The sequence below is a fragment of the Lycium ferocissimum genome, chromosome 12, assembly GCF_029784015.1.
Source record: "Lycium ferocissimum isolate CSIRO_LF1 chromosome 12, AGI_CSIRO_Lferr_CH_V1, whole genome shotgun sequence".
NCBI classification, from domain to species: domain Eukaryota; kingdom Viridiplantae; phylum Streptophyta; class Magnoliopsida; order Solanales; family Solanaceae; genus Lycium; species Lycium ferocissimum.
In genome coordinates this window covers 27974061-27995965 of record NC_081353.1, presented here as the reverse complement: position 1 = coordinate 27995965, position 21905 = coordinate 27974061, and the positions used below count along the sequence as shown (strand labels likewise).

General features: G+C 34.1%; 1 protein-coding gene and 1 pseudogene across 1 annotated transcript; both read left to right on the top strand.

Annotated features, from left to right (window-relative positions):
• Nucleotides 1-2014: 2014 nt before the first annotated feature.
• On the top strand, nt 2015-10810 carry LOC132039525 (uncharacterized methyltransferase At2g41040, chloroplastic-like; annotated as a pseudogene).
• Nucleotides 10811-13704: 2894 nt separating this feature from the next.
• LOC132039526 (uncharacterized methyltransferase At2g41040, chloroplastic-like) lies at nt 13705-16467 on the top strand. The gene is made up of 3 exons (XM_059429990.1): nt 13705-14084; nt 16024-16124; nt 16266-16467. The coding sequence occupies exons 1-3, from the start codon at nt 13923-13925 to the stop codon at nt 16450-16452; spliced, it is 450 nt and encodes a 149-aa protein (XP_059285973.1). The 5' UTR covers nt 13705-13922; the 3' UTR covers nt 16453-16467.
• The last annotated feature ends 5438 nt before the right edge of the window (nt 16468-21905 follow it).

Genomic DNA, 21905 nt, shown 5'->3' with positions numbered 1-21905 from the left:
CTCAGACAAATTGTTTTATATTTATTATTTTTAAATTTAATATGTAGAATATGTTTTACACATATAAACTTACTTAGTACGGTTCGGTATTTTTCAGTTTATTTTTTATTAAATTAAAAATCAACCTAATTATTCGGTACAGTTATAAATATATATAAAAACTGTCGATTTTATTAAAAGAAACCTAAAAATTGATTCGGTATGGTTTGGTCGGTTTAGTCAGTTTTTTTGAAATCTATTGACACCCCTGGATGGGGGAACTTAATGATTTTGACTAGACATCATCCAACATTACGTTAATTTAATCAAGAAAACATATCTGAATACATGCGTTTTGTTAGAATCATGTTTAGATGTAGTGATTGAACTATCTGAGAAACTAATTTCCTTCTTTATTGCGCTAATTCTCATGTTATTTTGATAAGAATAATCGTGAATTGCAGTTGATCAGAGAGGATAGTTTCTTAAAGTTACTTTATACTTAAAAGTTACACATATAATAAATGTATATGAGTAAGTTAATTTATAGCAATAAAGTCTCATAATGAGCTATTTATAGATAAGAATAATTGCACAAGTATGATGCAAACACAATGTAGACGTGACACGTGCCTGATATGTGTCTTATTAGAATAATTTATCATGGGTTCATGTGCTCCCAATTTCTAACATACAGTAGTTCAAATGTCTAAAGAACATGGGCAGCTGGACATGTGGACAATGCCCAATATTTTCTGAAGTGCAGAGGTTTAAGAATAAAAATCAGCGTGATGTGGCCAAAATTCAACCTCAAACAAAAGAGGTTGAGAAAAAAATGAATCAAAATCATAAAAAAATTCCTCCCTTTCTTCTTCCCTTGTGAAAACGCCCATTTACATAAGCTTGTTTATACACAACTTGAAAAAGACAAGGACCCTGAATTACATCAATGACCACTGCTGCTACTACTCTATTTATTTATTTGAATAAGCGTCTACTGGCCCTTTGTCAGCCTTTATGTGAGAGCCTGAGAGGTAGCTTGATGGATGCAAGGGCATTGAATGTGTATAATTAAAAAAGATAACGGATATGGTGTTAAATTAACGGTATAATTAAAAGAGATAATATATTTTAAGAATTAATTTACATAAAGTTTTTTCAAATTTGAGCCATAAATATTTTATAAAAACATTTTATTATCTATTCATCTGCTCAATCGAAACATGCTATAATTCGTGTTTGAATAAAATTTAGGGATAAATTTAAGATGCTATCAAAATATTCCGCAGACAAATAAAATAGGCCATGGGACCTACAGGCTGGACACGTGGACAAAGCCAAATATTATGAAGTACAGAGGTTTAAGTAGGCGTTTGGATATGCGATTTAAAATCATGATTTGAAACAATGAGATGAAATCAGCATTTGGACGTATATTTCGTCTCACGGTGAAATTCTAAATCATCCAAAAACGTATGATTTGAGATTTCAAACCATATTTTAAAATTTTTAAATATAAAACTTGAAACATAATTTTATATTTTATAAAAAAAAGATTCATAGATTGGTAAATATAAAACTTGAAACATAATTTTATATTTTATAAAAAAAAGATTCATAGATTGGTAGATATTTTTAACAATTATTCCCACCAATCATTTATCAACTTTTATTTATATCTATCATGTGAAAGGATTATATTAAAGAGTAGTTATATTACTATTCATGTTAAATTTTTCTTTTTTATTTAACTAAAATTTGATCAATTAATATTTTATTTTTTAGAAAGACTTTTTAGTATTGTATTAATTTTGTTATGATGGTATAATTTTCATTTAATAAGATTCTATAAGAATTGAGAATATTTTAATAGTTTTCACAATTTGTGAAGTTTTTATGTCTATAAAAAAATTATAACTTAAGAAATTAAACTGCATGTTTAACTATAATTTCAAATCATTTTTTTATGATTTCATCTCATAGTTCGGCTCGAGTGAACTAAAACTAAAATCTAACATGATGTAGCCAATATTCATCCTCAAACAGACACAACAATGAATCAAAATCATAAAAAACTCCCTCCCTTTCTTCTCTCCATTGTGAAAACACCAATTTACATAGGCTTGTTTATATATCTCTACACTCACAAACAATCTAATCCAAGAAAAAGACAAGAAACCCCTCATAAAGTGTAGCTAAATTACATCAAATGGCCACTTCTACTGCTTCTCCTTCACTTTCTTTAAATCATCATCATAGTTATTTAATTCCAACAACACAAAATGGGGTTTCTTGGAATTCAAGAATTTGTGTTCCTAAACGGTGTTACTCAAGTGGATTGACTTCAACAATCAAAGCTAGCTCTGTTGTTGCTGTTGAACCGGTAATTCTTGGAATTGGAAAAGTTTTAAACTTTTTTTTTTCACTGTACAAATTATATTGATGTTTTTTTTTTTTTTTTTTTTTTTTTTTTTTTGCGTAAACATGAGTTGATTTCAAGTGATGTTGCTGACGTGAATGGTAATTATTTTTAGAGCCTGTTTGAATGGGCACTTTTCTGTATTTTGTATAAGAAAGGTCAATCACTTAACCAATTCAAGTGATGTTGCTGACGTTTTATGGAGTGAGTAAATTTAATGGAAGCTTTTTAATTAAAATGGAAGCTTTTTATGGTTTAAAGGTTAGCTTAAAAAATTTCCATACACCTAAATTGGTTGATATCACCTAAATTGGTTGAGTGAAATAAAGAAAAGTGACTTTATGAAATAATTACTACAATTAATTGAGTGACCGTCTCAGAAATTAACTCCGTAACATGAGGCAATCCAAAAATCTAACCATAGTTTGAATTTATAACCATTAATCTGTTTTTGAGCATCAGATGTTCTATTGGTGTTTGTTATTTTTGTGTTGCTTTCTTGCTTATCATAAACAAACCATCAAACTTGTTCTTGTCGCTAGTATTTGAGTGCTTCTTTTACTATGTTATTGATCACATTATCTTATTGCTAGTCTTCTTATTATTACTGTTTATTATTCATGATGTTTTTTCATCTCTCTTTGAGCAGGGGTCTATCGGAAAGTTGAACACGTAAACACAAATGGTTGAGGTAAGGATTGCACCTCCAAAACGTATGTGCCCCACGTCGGATTATGCCAAGGCATGTTGTTGTTGTTGTTGTTGTAATGAGTTGAGTGACCGTCTGAGAAATTAACTCCGTAACATGAGCCAATCCAAAAATCTAACCATAGTTTGAATTTATTACCATGAGTCTGTTTTTGAGCATCAGATGTTCTTGTTTTTGAGCATCAGATGTTCTATTGGTGTTTGTTATTTTTGTGGGGTTCTTGCTTTTTTTTTTTTTTGGTTTCTCTGTTCTGCTTAAGTTGTCGTTACATAGACTGATGATGCACGAATTGATATTTGGTTTATTGCTGCTATATTCCTGCAATTATTAGCTAATTGTAACTATAATATAAGTTTGGGAGCTAAGTTTTTATGATGAATGTGTTGAATGCAATTGGCTGTTGGGTAAAATTGAAATGTGTATAAACGATTAAATTGAAATATCTTTTTCTTTTTTGATAATTGTGGTGTCCGAGTCCGCATGAACGCACCTCGACTAATTTCATGGAGTACCTGCTATCCACCAACACAAGTTTTGGGTAACTCTATCCAACAAGGCGGCTTGGACATATGAGAAGAAATCACCTAGTGTTTTATGGCTGAATTATTAGATCAAGAAAGCTGGTCATAGCTGTATTTCGTTGCTCTTCCTCGTTAATGCATAGGATCATGATCAAATGTTACAATCATGAGTTTTTGCATCATATTTGCCTCACTTCATTCTCGACTCTTGTCATTCTCTTAAAGTTTAACACTTTTTGTGGTTAAGTGATGCATTACCTTTTGTTTTCAGTTTTATGTATAATATTTTCTCCTGTCTTGTTCAGGAATTGAGAACTCCAGTTCAGGATGCCACAGAAGCTGAATTGTTTGCTTGCCCAATTTGTTATGAACCACTTATGAGAAAAGGTCCTTCAGGCTTTAACGTGTAAGTTTGGTCTTTCAGATAGAACATGCATAATAATAACAGTGATTCGAGGTGTGGCATAACTGTTGTTTGACTTTCAATTTAATTCACTTGCAGACCTGCAATCTACAGACCGGGCTTCTAATGCGATAAGTGTAACAAGTCATATTCAAGCAAAAATACCTACCTTGATCTCACTGTTACTTCCGGAACAAAAGAATACAGTGAATCTAAGCCAATTCGGACTGAGATATTCAGGTATCATAGTGATGTTTCAAGTTTCATGTCTTTGCTTGAGAAAATGATAAAAATGGTCCGTCATGTTTGGGAGTAGGTTCAAAATAGTCCCTAAAGTATGGTTTGAACAATTTTGATCCTTTAAGTTTGCCAAAAGTTAACACTTTTGGTCTCCGTCAAATATTTTACAACTCTGTCCATTAGATTTGACGGGATCTTTGGAAAAGAAAAAATCAAAAACACTAGGAAACTCCCATCAAATCCTAGAAACTGCAATATAAAAAATTGTACTGGACACCAAACTTGACCAAAAAAAGCTGAATGTGCACCTAAAAAACTACACTACACTCTAGAAAAAGACCAAAAATAGTAGAAGCCGCAAAAAAACGAACCTCCAAATGTGAGTTCCTGCTACTTTTTTTTCTCCACAGTTTCCGTCATATCTAACAGACAGTTTGTTAAATATTTGACGAAGACCAAAAAGTGTTAATATTTGGCAAACTTAAAGGACCAAAACTGTCAGAGCATACCTTACGGAAAAGTGTTAATATTTGGCAAAGTTAAAGGACCAAAGCTGTTCAGAGCATACCTTAGGGACTATTTTAAACCTACTCCCAAACACAAGGGAACATTTTTGCCATTTTCGTCTTTGCTTGATTAAGTTATTTCCAGTTTTCCTGGTACCGGTTGTTAATTTCCGATTAGTTTTAGGGCTCTGAAATTATTTGCCTAAAGATGTCGACTCTAGTTTGAAGATAGTATCTTTTCATCCGTCCTCCCTCACATAAGTATCGTTTTGTTCTTGTGACACCACACAGAAAAGCAAAAGTATACGTATTGGGCTGTAGCTGTACTTCTTTTACATACTTAATAGCTATCCCATTTTTAGGCATGGACCTTAGACTGTTAGACATTTACATTTAATGCTTGAAATCAAAATCTTGTAATCTTTAAAATAACAACTGAAGTGGAAACTATGAAAGTGAAACAATGTTGGATATTGGGTCGTCCATGTGGGGCTAGCATAACCGGTGGTTAACAGAAGCTGGTGAGAAAGCTTCTTTGATATACATAACTTGATTCACTTCTTTACTAGTCATCTCTCTCAGTCATAATAGCTTATACGTTTCTTTGTTCTCTTAATCTTGTCCTTAGTTTTTGGTACAAGCCATCTAAAGCTTTACCAACAACTTTGCTAGTCGCTTTCTTAGCTTTTCTCATAGATCGCTTATACTCTTCAAAGACCACTACTTTTTTTTCTGTTGGTGAAATCATTTATTACTCTTCTTTTGCTTTAACAGCTCCTTGCACCTCCTCCTACTACCACCAAAATTCTTGTGTTGAGATCTTAACCCTTTCAAACACGCCTATATAGAACTATCCTTGCTACTTTCTCAATGCAACTTGTCTCTCATTAGGTTGTCCATAAGTTCTACTTCCTCTTTCAATTTATGTGGTGTAGCTTTACTAGACACAAAGTTTAAAAGAAGAAGAAAGACTTCCGGGACTTGTGGTTTTTAAACATGCCATGAGATTTATGCAGCTATAAAAGCATTGCCATTAAGGGTAATATGGAAAGTTTGATGTGAAATTTGTTTCCGATTATAGGAAGGTGCCATACTTTTTGGAATAGAGTAATAAGGAAATAGTATCACATAAAATGAAACAAAGGAAGTATTTGGTTTTTGGAAAAATGTTAGTTTCTAAGTCCTCATACCCTTGCTGCTGTTGTCTTTCTCTTGGTCTATAACATTTTATCTTTTGATTTTCATTTTTTTGGTTGTTTTAGTCGAGTTATGCTTTTCTTCTCTATTACTGGAAGTGCCTTCTGGCTAGACTATTCACAATATTTGCCTTGATTTAATTTTCATCCCATTTTTCTATTATAACTATCATATCTAAGTAGTAAAATTTACTGATTTATGAAAAATCTCCTTATTCTTGCTTCAAACTGGTGGCCTTTTCTCTTTTGTTAGACTAATCTTTTCTGCTATTTTCATTTAAGTCACTTTCCAGTTGAAAAGCTGAGAGTTCTCTTCATGTTATATTCAGAATTTGTCTGATGTTTTTAGATTTTCGACATATTTATTTCTGATTGCTGGTGCTCTTACCTTTCTAAGGAGTCCAGTTGTTTCATTCTTGTATGAGAGAGGCTGGCGTCAAAGTTTTAACCGAATTGGTTTTCCTGGTCCTGATGAAGAGGTAAATTTTAATTACTATGATTAGATTTATCTTAATAGTTTTATGGGTTGGATAACTAAAAATTAATCTTAATAGTAACCATTATAAGTTTTTGACCTTCCTACATATAAAAGAGGTTGTCACCTATCCATTAATTTCTCCATGTTGGAGCATATCAGGGGCTTTATGAAATAAAACACGATACACTTAACCAGTAAATTCATCTATATCCTGAAAATTTTGAAGTCCATCTTGATATGTTAAGGTCACTAAGCTTATGATTGTTGTTTTGATATTTATGCAGTTCAATATGGCTCAAGAGTACTTTAAAGGGCTGAAGGTGGAGTTCTTGTAGATGTTAGCTGTGGTAGCGGATTGTTTTCCAGGAAATTTGCCAAATCTGGGGCCTACTCGAGAGTCGTTGCACTTGACTTTTCTGAAAACATGCTTCGCCAGTGTTATGATTTCATCAAGACTGATGAAAGTATCTCAAGCTCGTAAGCGATTTTGCTGCCTAATATAAGATATCAAGTCATTGAAATTCTCATTAACTGGGAGTTGTCTTTCAAGAAGGATATAATTGAACTTCGTTTTTTATGAAAAATTGCAGCAATCTAGCTCTTGTAAGGGCAGATGTCTCCAGATTACCTTTCTTTTCTGGATCAGTTGATGCTGTACATGTAGGTGCTGCCTTGCATTGCTGGCCATCTCCGTCTAATGCAGTAAGTTGTCTAAATTTTAATATTTCCTGGAAAAATCATCTTTGACTTATAGCCTGTTTGCCAAGCTTCCAGAATCTGTGAAAAGTGTGTTTCGAAAAAAGTACTTTTGGAAAGTAGTAGTTTGTGTTTAGCTAATCAATTTGGAAAACACTTTTGCCAATATTAGAGCAGTAATTTGTGCTTGGCCAAGCTTCTAAAAGTGCTTTACAGGAAAAACTACTTTTTTTAGCTTCTGAAAAACAGCTTATGCTATTGCTTAAAAGCATTTAGTTTCACCTAAAAGCTTGGCCAAACACATCAACAACAACAGCCCCAGTGTAATCCCACAAGTGGGGTCTAGGGAGGGTAGAGCATAGGTAGACCTTACCCCTACCTTGGAAGGTAGAGAGGCTTCCGAAAGACCCTCGGCTCAAGGCAAGATGAAAAAGAGGCAGTAGCAATAAGCAGAAAAAACAACGAGATAATAGGTAACCGAGGCTAAAGAAACATGTAGTAATATAAATCTCGTAATTCTTGGCCAAACACCTCAACTTTCTAAAATAAGTAGGCGTTTGGCCATGAAAACCAAATATTTTTCACTTTATTTGGAATTTTGAAGTTGGAGTTGAAGATGAAGTTGTGCTTGCAAAGAATATTTGGTAGTTTGAATGTACTGAAAGTGAAAAAAGTGAAAACAGGTTTTTAGGTGTTTTTAAAATTCCAAATACAACAAGTTGTATTTGGAATTTTCCATGGCCAAACGTTGATTTTCAAATAAAGTGAAAACGTTTTCCGGGAAAAAGTGAAAAATTCTTATGGCCAAACGGGTCCAAAATATTTTTGAAAATAGCATTTTTGGAATTCTCTATCTCCACGAGGTAGGGGTAAGGTTTGCCACTTCCCTGACCCCACTTGTGGGATTACACTAGTTCTTGTTGGAGGAATTCCAGGAAGCTTGGCCAAACAGGCTATTAATCAACGAGCTACTGTTCAATCCCAAACTAGTCAAGTTCAGCTATGTCAATCCTCTATATCCATTCTGCTCTATCCGACCCATTCTATTCCAATAGTGGTAGAATGTATATAATTTGTCTTTTTAGGTTAATTAGATGTCTTATTAGATTAGGGCTCTCTTAGTCGCACACTTGCCCCTGCATTGACATTTAGGTTTCTAACCAAACTAAAAGGACTCGTGCAAACGCTTGAGCTAGGACAAGTGTACCCAAAACTAAGTTTTAATTCTACTAGTTAGTATTGCCTGTATGCTAGGTCTGACTAGAAGTTCAAAAATGAGTGGAGCGAGGGGTTTTTTTTTTTTGGGGGGGGTGGGGGGGCGTGGAGCTCAAGTGGCTTTCACTCCTCATAGAGTTAGCTTCCACTCTGTTATGTTGTTAGTTAATTCTACATTGATTCTGATAGCTTGTAGGTCCTTGCACTTGTAAAATTGATGATATGAGTCTCTTTACCAAAAAAATTGATGATATGAGTCTTACACTTTGGGCCAGTTTCTCCGGCTTGGGATTGACTTTACGGTTACTAAACCATGTAAATTGAGAAATAAGTGGTAGATCTATTTCAGTTGAAGCTGCAATATAAATGGCCCTTTAGCTTCTTCTGTTGCCAAATTAGTTTGTCAATTGGTCCAAAATCGACGTCCAGCTTCACCTCTTGGGCCTTCCCAATATAATACCTATTTTCATATGTTAACTAACAACAACAACATTCCCTTTTCTGTGTACAGTAATTGTACTCATGGGGTCACTTTTACTGTGGATGAACAAATCTTTCCCTTTTCTGATACGTAAAAACCAGAGTGTTTGTGCCCCCTTATACACACCCATTTACAACTTAAAAACTGATTTTGAGCAAAGAGGAGTACCATTTTAGGATGCCGATCCCGAGCCCCTAAGCATCTGAAAGGAAGGTTTTGTAGAAATGTGAGGTCATTTTAAGGGCAGGAGATGGAAGAAGATTTACATAATTTTGTAGACCACGTCTTGAACATTAGCTGATGATAAGTATTTGGTAACCAAGATAGTGTCAGGAAACTTAACCAGGAGCAAGTAATGTGGTCCGGGTAAACAGCTTAATCATTTCTCTGTCTACCTATAGTTGTGGTATTTGCTTACACCAATGTCTTATTCTTGATGAGCTAGTGGACCCTTTATTGCATGCTACTTTTAGTTGTAATATTGAAATTTGGATTCCTGTCTTTAGTCTTAAATGTTTGCTGCTTACCGAAGTTCAGTGATTTTATGGCATTTCTCAAATCATTGAATGAAGTCGAGCTTTGAACTAATGATGCCGTCTGTTTGTCTGTCAGATTGCTGAAATTAACCGGATTTTGCGTAGTGGGGGTGTGTTTGTTGGTACTACATTTCTTCGAGTTAATCCTACTGCTCCTACGATATTGAGGGCTTTGCTGCAGGTGAATTTTGTTTTCCATTTTATGATTAGAGTCAATTTTCTCCATTTTACACTTCACATGAGAAATTGATTGATTATACTTGTCAAAGAATACAAACTAGTTACAAACACATAATAGATGTCGCAGACTCTTCAAAAATGTCGACGGATGCGAGTGGGATTCTCCAAAAGTAGTGCATTTTTGGAGAATCCAACACGGGTGCAGCAACATTTTTGGAGAGTCCGAGCAACATGTAATGCAACATAAAATTATTCGGCTTTCTTCCCACTAGAACACTTACCTATATTAGAAGCTGCTAGAAACTAACCAAAAAGTGCCAATAGAGGGTGTGTTTGGTATGAAGGAAAATGTTTTTCATGGAAAATGTTCTCCTAAAAAATGTTTTCTTGGAAAGCAAGTGAATTTTTTACTTATTTTCTGGTGCTTGGTAAGTAAGCAAAAAAAATATTATTACCAAGAGTAATATGTAATCTAGCAAAACACTATAGGGGTGGGATGGGATGGGGAGTGGGGGTTTAAGGGTGGCGGGGCATTGGATGGGTCGGAAGAAGATAATGAACTTGGAATGTCATTTATGGAACTTGTTTTCCCTACTTCCTTTAGGGAAGTCATTTTCCTCATTTTTAAGGAACTTGTTTTCCTAGAGAAAATGTTTTCCAAAACATTTTGACCAATCAAACATGAGAAAATTGGAATGAAAAATGTTTTCCTCCATACCAAACACACGCATTGTTATCTATCCAGTCTAACCATCAACATGACAAGCCGGAAAAATCTATGGTCGAGACTCATGATAGTGGAAAAGGGCTCCTATCTTATAGATGATCGTTTTTGTCGAGATTGAAAGTAAATTTCCTTTTGATCGCAGAGTGCTGGACAATCCTGTCCAACTTACAACTTTTTTACTGAAGAGGAGATTGAAGACTTGGTGACAAGCTGCGGTCTTGTATATACCAGTAAAGTTCTGGGCTCTTTTATCATGTTTTCCGCACAAAAACGCTGATCTTTGGCTGGTTTAAAGCGTGTTACTTTCCCTGTTTTAATATATTACTCACTTCGATGTGCAATGTATCTCAACCTGTAGATAATAGTAACGTTGATTCAGGCAGTTAAAAGACCATTCTTTATTGTGAATAATACTGCTGTTGAAGACAATGTAACTGGACACCATCAGCACATGTGATATGCATTTAGTACTTGCCCTTACCTTGTATATTGGAATCTACTTATATATTTTTATTAGTCCTGAATTCAGCTTCGTAACTCTTGACAGTATCCATATTTCGATACTAAATCATTTTCCTTCAGCACAAGAAAAAAAGAAAAGGAAGAAACATCTTTTGTCTGCGGGGAAGAAATTATTAGTATGTGATTATCCTTATCATTTAAAGAAAAATGATTATTGTGTGATTGCACCCACAGGTGTGGCTCTGCAGTCAATGAAGTGGGTGAAAATCCTGATCAGGGAGATCCGGATCCAAGTTTCAGTAGATATAGAAAACGGTAAATGATTTCTTTCCAGTTTGCCTAAGCCAGTGGCGGAGTCATAACCAAGGAAGGAGGTTCAAATGAATACCCTTTGTTGAAAAATTGTAATACGCAAATAAGGTAAAATATATATATATATATATTGCCCTTGTAGTGTTCAAAAATTGCTTGAGGTTACAAGTTTTTTTTTTTTTTTTTTTTTTTTTTAATGTCCTTATTAAAGTTTCTTGCTTATCATGGCGCCAGTCTTTGGTGTAGAAAATTATCAAGGTATGGGAGATAGGAGATACACGCTAAAGTAGTTGAGATGTGCTCAAAGTGATCTTGTTACTATCGTTATATAAAATGATTAGTATGTAATTGGATGCAGAAGAATCTCTATGTCATCCGTTACTGGTAAGTTTGTTGAGGAATCAGCACACTGAAATAATGGAACCAACCATATATAAACAAGTTTGTCTGGGTGAACATTGCTGGAACTGTTGCAGGCTTTAGCTACATGATCTCAATTTCCCAATAAGGCATATAGCTAACTCTGGTACCGCGCGCTGCTGGATGTGGGTTCTGTTCTTGTGATTCATCGCGTCCTGCTTGACGAATAGAGATGGCAATGGGACGGGTCGAGGTGACTGTTAGCTGGTTGGGGCAGGATGGAGCTCATCACTACGATTTATGGGTCTTCCCCTCGAACTAAGCTCACGTGGCCATTACCACGATTCTGAATCGGGTCAATTTTTTAAGATATTTACTATTAACCATACGTTTGATATGGTATGCCAAGAAAAAGAATCTAATCAAAGAAAAAGACAAGAAGAAACACCTCATTAGATTAAGCTCAATTTTCATTAATAGCTACTTCTACTACTTCTCCTTCATTTTCTTTGAATAAGCATGTATTTTACGGCTTAATGAGATTAATGTGTATAATTAAAAGAAATAACATATTTTAAGTGGTTAATCCATGTTTGAGAACTCGCGCAAAGTTTTTCCAAATTTGAGCTAGACATATTTTACAGAAACATTTTATTATCTATTCATCTGCTTAATCGAAACGTGTGTTTGAACGAAATTTACCGATAAATTTAAGAGGCTATCGATATATTCCGACAAATAAAATAGGCCATGGGACCTGCATGCTGGACACGTGGACAAAGCACAATATTTTCTGAAGTAAAACTAAAATCGACGTGATGTGGCCAATATTCCTCCTCAAACAAAAGAGTCTATTTCTAGTGAACCAAAAAATGAATCAAAATCATCAAAAATTTCTTCTCTCCATTGTGAAAACACCCATTTACATAGGCTTGTTTATATACCTCTACAACACTCACAGACAATCAAATCAAAGGAAAAGACAAGAAACCCCTCATCAAGTTTAGCTGAATTTATCAAATGGCCACTTCTACTACTGCTTCTCCTTCACTTTCTTTGAATCATCATCGTTCTTTTATTCTAACACAACGTGGGTTTCATAAAATATTACGCCACGTAGCCCAATAAATGGATCTTTTATAATTTCGCACGTGATGGGTTATTTCTTGGTTTCGTCTGGTCATTAATAACTTGATTATTTTAGATAACAGTAGATAGAAACAACACTTAATATTATGGGATAAGGCACTATTACCCCCTGAACTTTGGCCGCAGTTACTACGACACACCTTACCTTTCCTATTTTTTTTTTTAAAATGGAATAGTTACCATCCTAAAAAAAAGACTCAAATTACGCGATAGTTTTACACTCTTGTCACGTATATTTATTTGTTTTCTATTTTTTTTTAAATTCTTTTTGCTTGCGTGACAATTTTTCAAAAAATTTGAAAAATTGAATTTTCTTTAAAAAAAATTAAAAATACCTGAAAATATGATTTTTTTAACCCCCCCCCCCCCTCCCTTTTTTTTGAAAAAAAAAATCTGAAAACATGGTTTTTTTTTAAATATGGAAAACTGGATTTTTTTTTAAAAATGTCTTAAAAATCTAGATTTTCATGATTTCAATTTTTTTAGGACACTCTTATTTTTTAAATAAAATCTGATTTATTTTTAAAAAAAATCTAAATAAAGTGTTTTTTCTTGTCAAAATGTGAAAAAACTGAATTTTTATAAAAAAAAAATGAAAAATCTAATTATTTTTTTAAAATGTGGAAAACCTATTTTTTAAAATTAAATTTGGAAAACTAGATTTTTTTTCATATATAGAAAGATTAATTAGTTTTTCACATTTTTTTAAAAAAAAATAGGTAAATTTTTAAAGCTTTAATTATAATTCCGTTTTAAAAAAGTTTAGGGAGGGTTATAAGACCTTTGAAAAAGTAAGGTGTTTAAAGTTCAGGGAGTACAATATTATGTCTGAGGTGAAAGCACTATACAATAATGCATCAATCTTTTATAAAAGAGTGTAATAGTATATAAAAGGTGTTTAATGTGGGCTAAAATGGGTAAAAGACTCAAATATGGACTAAAGTGCATAAATATTTTCCTGAGATTTTTTGTAACCAATACACAAAAAGATATTCTCTTATTTTTCGACCAAATTTGATTTGCTTTTATGACGCGCGCGGATAAATTGACTAGTTTTCTTATAAAATTAGGCTGAGGGACCTGCAAGCTGGACACGTGGACAAACCCCAATATTTGATGAAGTACAGAGGTGTATGAGTAAACTAAAACTAAAATCTAACATGATGTGGCCAATATTCATCCTCAAACAGACACAAAAATGAATCAAAATCATAAAAAATTCCCTCCCTTTCTTCTCTCCATTGTGAAAACACCAATTTACATAGGCTTATTTATATATCTCTACACTCACAAACAATCTAATCCAAGAAAAAGACAAGAAACCCCTCATAAAGTTTAGCTGAATTACATCAAATGGCCACTTCTCCTTCACTTTCTTTAAATCATCATCATAGTTATTTAATTCCAACACAAAATGGGGTTTCTTGGAATTCAAGAATTTGTGTTCCTAAACGGTGTTACTCAAGTGGATTGACTTCAAGAATCAAAGCTAGCTCTGTTGTTGCTGTTGAACCGGTAATTCTTGGAATTGGCAAAGTTTGAAACGCTTTTTTTTCACAGTACTGATTATATTCTGATTTTTTTTGGATAATATACAATCCAACATAAAATATTATATCCACGTAGCCATATTTTTAATTTACACCCGCATAGCCCTTTTTTTTTGCAACAGTATTTATTTATACATACGATATACTGTAGGCAATGTATTAACCTTGTGAAAAATGTATAATAATGTATAAAAAGGTTAGTTCGGGTAATATTAAAAATGTTGGCCATTTCGGGTAAATATTTTCTCCAAATAGACAGAGAGTGTTATTTTCCCCTTCTTTTTTTTTTTCTGGGTAAGCATGAGGAAACCCACAAATTGGAACTTGAATTTATGAATATGGGTCTCTTTTTTGAGCATTAGATGGTCTATTGGTGTTTGTTAATGTCACTACTAAAAAAACAGGAATTAGCGATGGGCAAATTAATATCGTAGCTAAACAACGAATTAGCGATGGATCTTTGAATAGTTCTGATTAGCTATGAGCATTTTATTGACAGATTGACAAAGTTCGTAGTTAATTCCACTTTTTTTTTTTTGTTTTTTTTTTTTTGTAGTAGTAGTGATTTTTGGGGGTTCTTGTTTATTATTATTTTTTCTGGTTCTGCTTAAGTTGTCGGACCATAGACTTAGCGGAAACCAGGATTTTGATTAAGAGTATTTGAAATATAAAGAAGTAAACACACGAAGAAGCTAAGAGATACAACACCTACTGTGTATACGTGAAGAATAATTTTGACCTTATATAGAAGGGAATGTAATTTTCGGAGGAATTGATACCTTGGCTCGGCCCATGCATAGACTGATGATGCATGAAATGATTTTTGGCTTATTTGCTGCTACATTAATGCAATTATTAGCTAATTGTAACTATAATTTATGTTTGGGAGCTAAGTTTTTTGATGAGTGTGTTGAATGCAATTGGATGCTGGGTAAAATAGAAATGTGTATAAATGATTAAATTGAAATAGTTATCATGTTTTATGGCTCAACTCTTATTAAATCAAGAAATCTGCTCATAGCTATATTTCTAATTTCTCTGCTCTTCCTCATTGATGCATATGATCATGATAAAAACATGTTACAATCATGAGTTTTTTTTCTGCATAATTGCCTTTTTTTTTTTTCATTCTCGCCTCTTCTCATTCTCTTAGGGGTCGTTTGGTTACTGGTTAGGAAGTGAATTGTTCATGTATTAAAACCAGCATAACTATTACCATGTTTGGTGGCATTTTAGTTGCTATGTATAAAATTCAGCACACGTTGGATAGGGGCTATGGAGGACACAGATTAGGGCAGAAGGTTAGGAGGTGGTTGAGCGTTGTCTCTTAGTTTATTGTTCAATTAGTTTCCAGTACCAGTATTATTCTCTTGTTCTTTGATTTCTGTTACTATCGGTGTTTCCTGTGCTGGGATTATTGTATTTTTTTTGATGTTATTACTGTCATTTATGCCGGATGCTTTGTCATGCTTTCTGAACTACTTTGATTTGCTTTCTTTGAGCCAAGGGTCTATCGGAAACAACCCTCTGCCTACCAAGAAAGGATTACAGTTTGCGTTCACACTACCCTTCTTAGACCCCACTTGTGGGACTACACTGGGTATGTTGTTGTTGTATAAAATTCAGCACACCAAGTACGGTTTGAGGTTATCAGTTTACAATCCGACATAATTAAAATAGGTATAAGTTATGAGCTAGTTTATGTATTATTTTATGGGGGGTGGAAGATGGAATAGCTAACCCATGAATAACTAAACCCTGCATAGCTAATCCCTGCAAATCAATTCGCATAACTCTAACCAGCAATCAAACGACCCCTTAAAGTTTAAAGCTAAATGTGGTTATGTGATACATAACATTTCTTTTTCAGTTTATGGTATAATCTTTTCTCCTGTCTTGTTCAGGAATTGAGAACTCCAGCTCAGGATACTAAAGAAGCTGAATTGTTTGCTTGCCCAATTTGTTATGAACCACTTATGAGAAAAGGCCCTTCAGGATTTAACGTGTAAGTTTAGTCCTTTTTTTTTTTTTTTTTTTTTTTTTAGAATGACGTGTAAGTTTAGTCTTTCAGATAGAAAATGCATAATTGCAGTGATTCGAGGTGTGGCGTAATCGTTTTTTGACTTTCAATCTAATTCACTTACAGACCAGCAATCTACAGATCGGGCTTCAAATGTGATAAATGTAATAAGTCATATTCAAGCAAAAATATCTACCTTGATCTCACTGTGACTTCCGGAACAAAAGAATATAGAGAATCTAAGCCAACTCGGACTGAGCTATTCAGGTATCATAGCGCTGTTCAAATTTCATGCAGTTGCTTGATTAAATAATTTCCAGTTTTATTGGTATTGATTGATTGTTAATTGCCAATTAGTTTTTGGGCTCTGAAAATATTTGCCTAAAAAATGTTGACTCTAGTTTGACGTCAGTATCTTTTCATACCCCCTCTGTTACATATCGTTTTGTTCTGGTAAACACCACACAGATAAGCAAAAGCATTTGTATCGGTGTGTAGCTTTACTTCTTTTACATACTTAATAGCTATCCCATTTTTAGGCATGGACCTTAGAATGTTAGACATTTACATTTGAGCTTGAAATAAAAATCCTGTAATCTTTAAAATGGGTAGAGAGGTTGTTTCCGATAGACCCTCGATCCATTAGGAGAAAAAGAATAAAATCGAATTGAGCGTACCGGGGATAAACTTCTTCAGTTGTTTTTTTGTCTTTTGAATATATACAAGAAACAACTTTAATACCAAGATAGTTTTGCACGACTTTGAATTTCTTTTTTGTTCTAATATATTGGAACCAAGGTACTTTTTTTTCCACTTGTTTGGCATCATTCCACATGTTAAATGACATTGGATAGCTTGGTTTACGGTACTACAATCTCTCCAAGGCACTTCCAAGAATTCTATAAGAATAACTATCTGATCCATAATGATGAAGATCTGTAAAGTTATCCTTGTAATTTCTGTTGGAAAATTTATCGAAATGGCACGCCATCTCCTCTTTATTGCCCGTTTCTCCTATCAAATCTGGACAGAAAGCTTCTTTGATACACATAACTTGATTCATATCTTTACTATTCTTCTTCTCTCAGTCATAATAGCTTATGCGTTTCTTTGTTCTCTTCTTTTTTTTTTTTATTTTTTTATTTTTTATGATTACATGGGAACTCCTTGAGGCCCACATACCCTCATTGGGGCGCACATGGAAGAGAGTAAACCTAGCTCCTGTGCAATAGCTCGCAAACCACACAGGAGAGGTAAACCGCACTAGGCAAGCGTTTCTTTGTTCTTTTCTTGTGTCCTTAGCTTTTGGTACAAGTCATGTAAAGTTTTACCACAACTTTGCCAGCCTCTTTCTTAGCTTCTCTCGTAGCTCACATATACTCTTCAAAGGCTCCTTCATTTTCTCTATTGGCGACATCCTTTATTACTCTTCTTTTGCTTTAAATTGATTGATTATACTTGTCACCTCAAACTAGTTCAAACACATAATAGATGTCGCTTCAAAATGTCGTCCGGGATTCTCGAAAACTAGTGCATTTTTTCAATGCAACTTTCATTTTCCGAGCAACATGTAATGCAACATAAAATTATTCGGCTTTCTTCCCACTAGAACACTTACCTATATTAGAAGCTGCTAGACACTAACCAAAAAGTGCCAATATAGGGTGTGTTTGGTATGAAGGAAAATGTTTTCTTGGAAAGCAAGTGGATTTCTTACTTATTTTCTGGTGCTGGGTAAGTAAGCAAAAAAAAAAAAAAAAAAAAAATTATTCCCAAGAGCATTTATATGTAATGTAGCAAAACACTATAGGGGTGGGATGGGATGGAGGGTGGGGGTTCAAGGGTGGCGGGACATTTGGATGGGTCGGGAGAAGACAATGAACATGGAATGTCATTTATGGAACTTGTTTTCCCTACTTCCATTAGGGAGGTCATTCTCCTCATTTTTAAGGAACTTGTTTTTCTAGATAAAATATTTTCCAAAACATATTGACCAATCAAACATGAGAAAATTGGAATGAAAAACGTTTTTCTCCATACCAAACACACGCATTGTCATCTATCCAGTCTAACAGTCAGCATGACAAGCCTGAAAAATCTATGGTCAAGACTCATGATATTGGAAAAGGGCTCGTATATTATAGATGATCGTTTTTGCCGAGATATGAAAGTAAATTTCCTTTTGATCGCAGAGTGCTGGACAATCCAGTCTAACATACAACTTTTTTACTGAAGAGGAGATTGAAGACTTGGTGACAACCTGCGGTCTCGTCAACTATACCAGTAAAGTTCAGGGCTCTTTTATCATGTTTTCCGCACAAAAACGCTGATCTTTGGCTGGTTTAAAGCACATTATTTTCCCTGTTTTGGTATATAATTGTACTCACTTCGATGTGCAATGTATCTCAACCTGTAGATAATAGTTAAGTTGATTCCGGCAGTTAAAGAACATTCTTTATTGTGAATAATACTGCTGTTTAAGACAATGTAACTGGACACTATCAGCGTACATGTAATATGCATTTATGGTACTTGCCATCACAGGTTTATTGGAATCTACTTCTATATTTTTAATAGTCCTGAATTCAGCTTCTTAATTCAGATAGTATCTATATTATGATGCTAATTATTTTCCTTCAAAAAAAAAAAAAAAAAATGAGGGAAGAAGAAGAAGAAGGAAGAAACATCTTTGGTCTGTGGAGAAGGATTAGTATGCACATCCACCCAAGGTGTGACTAACGGTCAGTGAACTGGGTGAAAATCATGGGAGATTCAAGTTCCAGTAGAGAAAAACCGTTTACTGATTTCTTCTGTGTTGCTTAAGCTTTGGAGTATAGAGTTATCTCGGTACATATGCTGATGCAAAGATAACATGTATCAAGTGAAATAGTTGAGGTGTGCTCAAGTGAAATAGTTGAGGTGTGCTCGAGCTGAGTTCGAACAACACTACTATAAAAAACTGATTAGTATGTGATTGGATGCAGAAAAATATCTACGTCATCGGTTATTGGCAAGTTTGTTAAGGAATCTGCACACTGTAAAATAATGGTATCATCATAAATTGTAAGTATGTCTGCCTGAGTCGCCCTTGCTGGAACTGTTTAAGGCTTTCCTGTGTGACCCTTGCTGGAACTGTTTAAGGCTTTAGCTACACAATCTTCATTTCCCAATAACACATTTATAAATAAATGTACTATCGTATACTGCCGGATGTAGGTTCTGTTTCGGGGATTCATCCTGTCTTGCAGTCGACGAATTAGAGACCGCAATGACACCGTGGGCGAGCACGAATAGAGATGGTAATGGGGCGGGGCGGGGTTATATTTATTCTCATGGACTTCATGCTTTCAACCAAATATATGCCCTAATCTCATGTAAAAATGTTTAAAGTTTGGCCTTGCCTAGTGTAAAAATGTCGGAATTTGGCTTTGGTAAGCAATACCAAACTTCAAGTGAAAACGTCCGATGTTTGGCATTCTCAAGGTTACACTTCAGACAAAAATGTCCGCAGTTTGCTAAACTTCATACATGAATTTCGCAATTGCAATCGTGAATGTTTGAAGTTGTGTCTGAAGCGTTTAAACTTGCAATTTCGTTTAACTTCTGGTATAAGTTAAATGACGGCCCCAAAAGCAAATATTTATGCACTTCAGCCTTGAAATTGCCTTCACGATATATCATGACTAGTCAAATTCGCTGCTAGAAGACTAACCCTGTCACCACTAAGAGTTGTTAGACAGGACGCCTCTTAATATGCCTTATGTTGCACGAATCGGATTGATCCGAACTTTAAAACATATACCGAATATAGGGTGAAAAATCAAAAGAGCCCCACCCACCAATCCCCACCCTTTCCACCCCTAAAAAAAAAAAAAAAAATGAAAAAAAAAAGAAGAAGAAGAAGAAAACCCACTAGTTAAACAACATAATGTTAAATATTTCATTTTTAATGTGTCTTGTTCTTTTTCTTTCTGACTAATGTTGCACCGCCAAGAGTAATATTATATGAGGAAGGGGTTAAAAAAAAAAGAAGGTAGAAAAAGAGCAACCCCATGTGGAAGAAGGCAATAGAATAATAAGAGTAAGGTTTTTTGAACAGAACAAAGTGAAGAAATAAAGCTTTATCTCAGAGCAGAGCAGAGATCTCCCCTCGTGCGGCTCAAACGCTGATTCATCCTGTTTGTTCCTCTACTATACCTTCCCTCGTGCACTTCTGGATTTTTGACCTTTGACCACCCTAAAATTATCATTTTAAAGTTTTATTTTTATGCAATTAGGTGAAAAAAAAATTACACAGTTAAATTATGTTTGACTTATAAGTTATAACTAGGGGTGTAGGGGTGTACATGGTCCGGATTATTTCGGTTTTTCAAATATCAAATCAAATCAATTATATAGAGTTTTTAAATCGATAAATCAAACCACACCAATAAAAGTCGGGTTTTTTGACTTTGATTTTTTTTTTTTTGGATTTTTTTTCCGGAAAAATCTTCATACAAAATATAACTTTTACTTTAAAAATTTCTTTAGTCCTAGTAAGATACAACTGTACAATTAAGGTGTTTCTTAAGAAAATAACAAAAATGTGAAATGAGTGATGACATTGTAATAAAATATTCAACCAAAAAGATAATGAAATAGCATAAAGTAAATATTGCTAATTAATAAGGCATAATGAAAACAACCATCATCTAAAAACTCTAATTCATGCTAAAATAAGTACGGCTAATAAATATCAATTATATGACTAAGAAAAAAATTAAGTTATGCATATATTTTTGTTGTCTAAATTAACAATGCAAAACTAAAAAATAGATATCCAATATTATTGTCATTCCTAATGGTAGGATTGAATTACTTTTTTTTACATATATTAGTATTGATTTGGTTTTGGTTTGGACTTATTTTTGAGTTCCTAACATCTATGGGCTATAAAACTTATTGTAACATTCAAAATTCTAAGTCCAAGCTTGAAATAATATGTTAACAGACAAAAACTATGAAAAAACTTAAGAAATATTTATAAATTACATTATAAGTAAATCTTTTATGTATAAAATATATTTAAAAAATTGTGTACATGTAATGTCGGATTGGTTTGGTTCGATTTGACTTTTTTTAGTTAAAACCAAACCAAACCAATTATGGTGGGGGTTTTTGTTCCAATACCAAACCACTAGTCGGGTTTTTTCTCGGTTTGATTTGAATTATCGGTTTGGTGCGGTTTGTCAATTTTCTTTGTACACCCTTAGTTATAACGATGGCCAGTCAAGACTTCGCACGTTTATAAGATGAAGGTGTAGAGATGAAGATGCTTAGATGAATGTACGGACATACTAGGAGAGACAAGATGCGGGAAGCGAGGCTATGATGGTTCGGGCATGTGAAGAGGAAGAGTACAGATGCCCTAGTGAGAAGATGCAAGAGGTTAGCAGTGGTAGGTTTGAGGAGAGGTAGAGATAAATGACCAAGGAAGAATTGGTGAGAGGTGGTTAGAAGGGACATATATGACACATTTTCAGCTCACTGAGGACATGACCCTAGACAGAAAGTATGAAGGTCGAGGATTAGGGTATAGACGGCTAGTAGGTAGTCGACCTTTTTATCACCTTCAGTACTTTCTTTCTTTCTTTGATCTTCATATTTTGCGACTATTTCTTTGACTTTGGTTGTTTTTACTATCTCTACTGGCAGTAATTTCTTTCTTTGTTTCTTCCTTCATATTTTCGTCATAGCTTTTGACTCGTGCATTTCTTTCAAAATTGG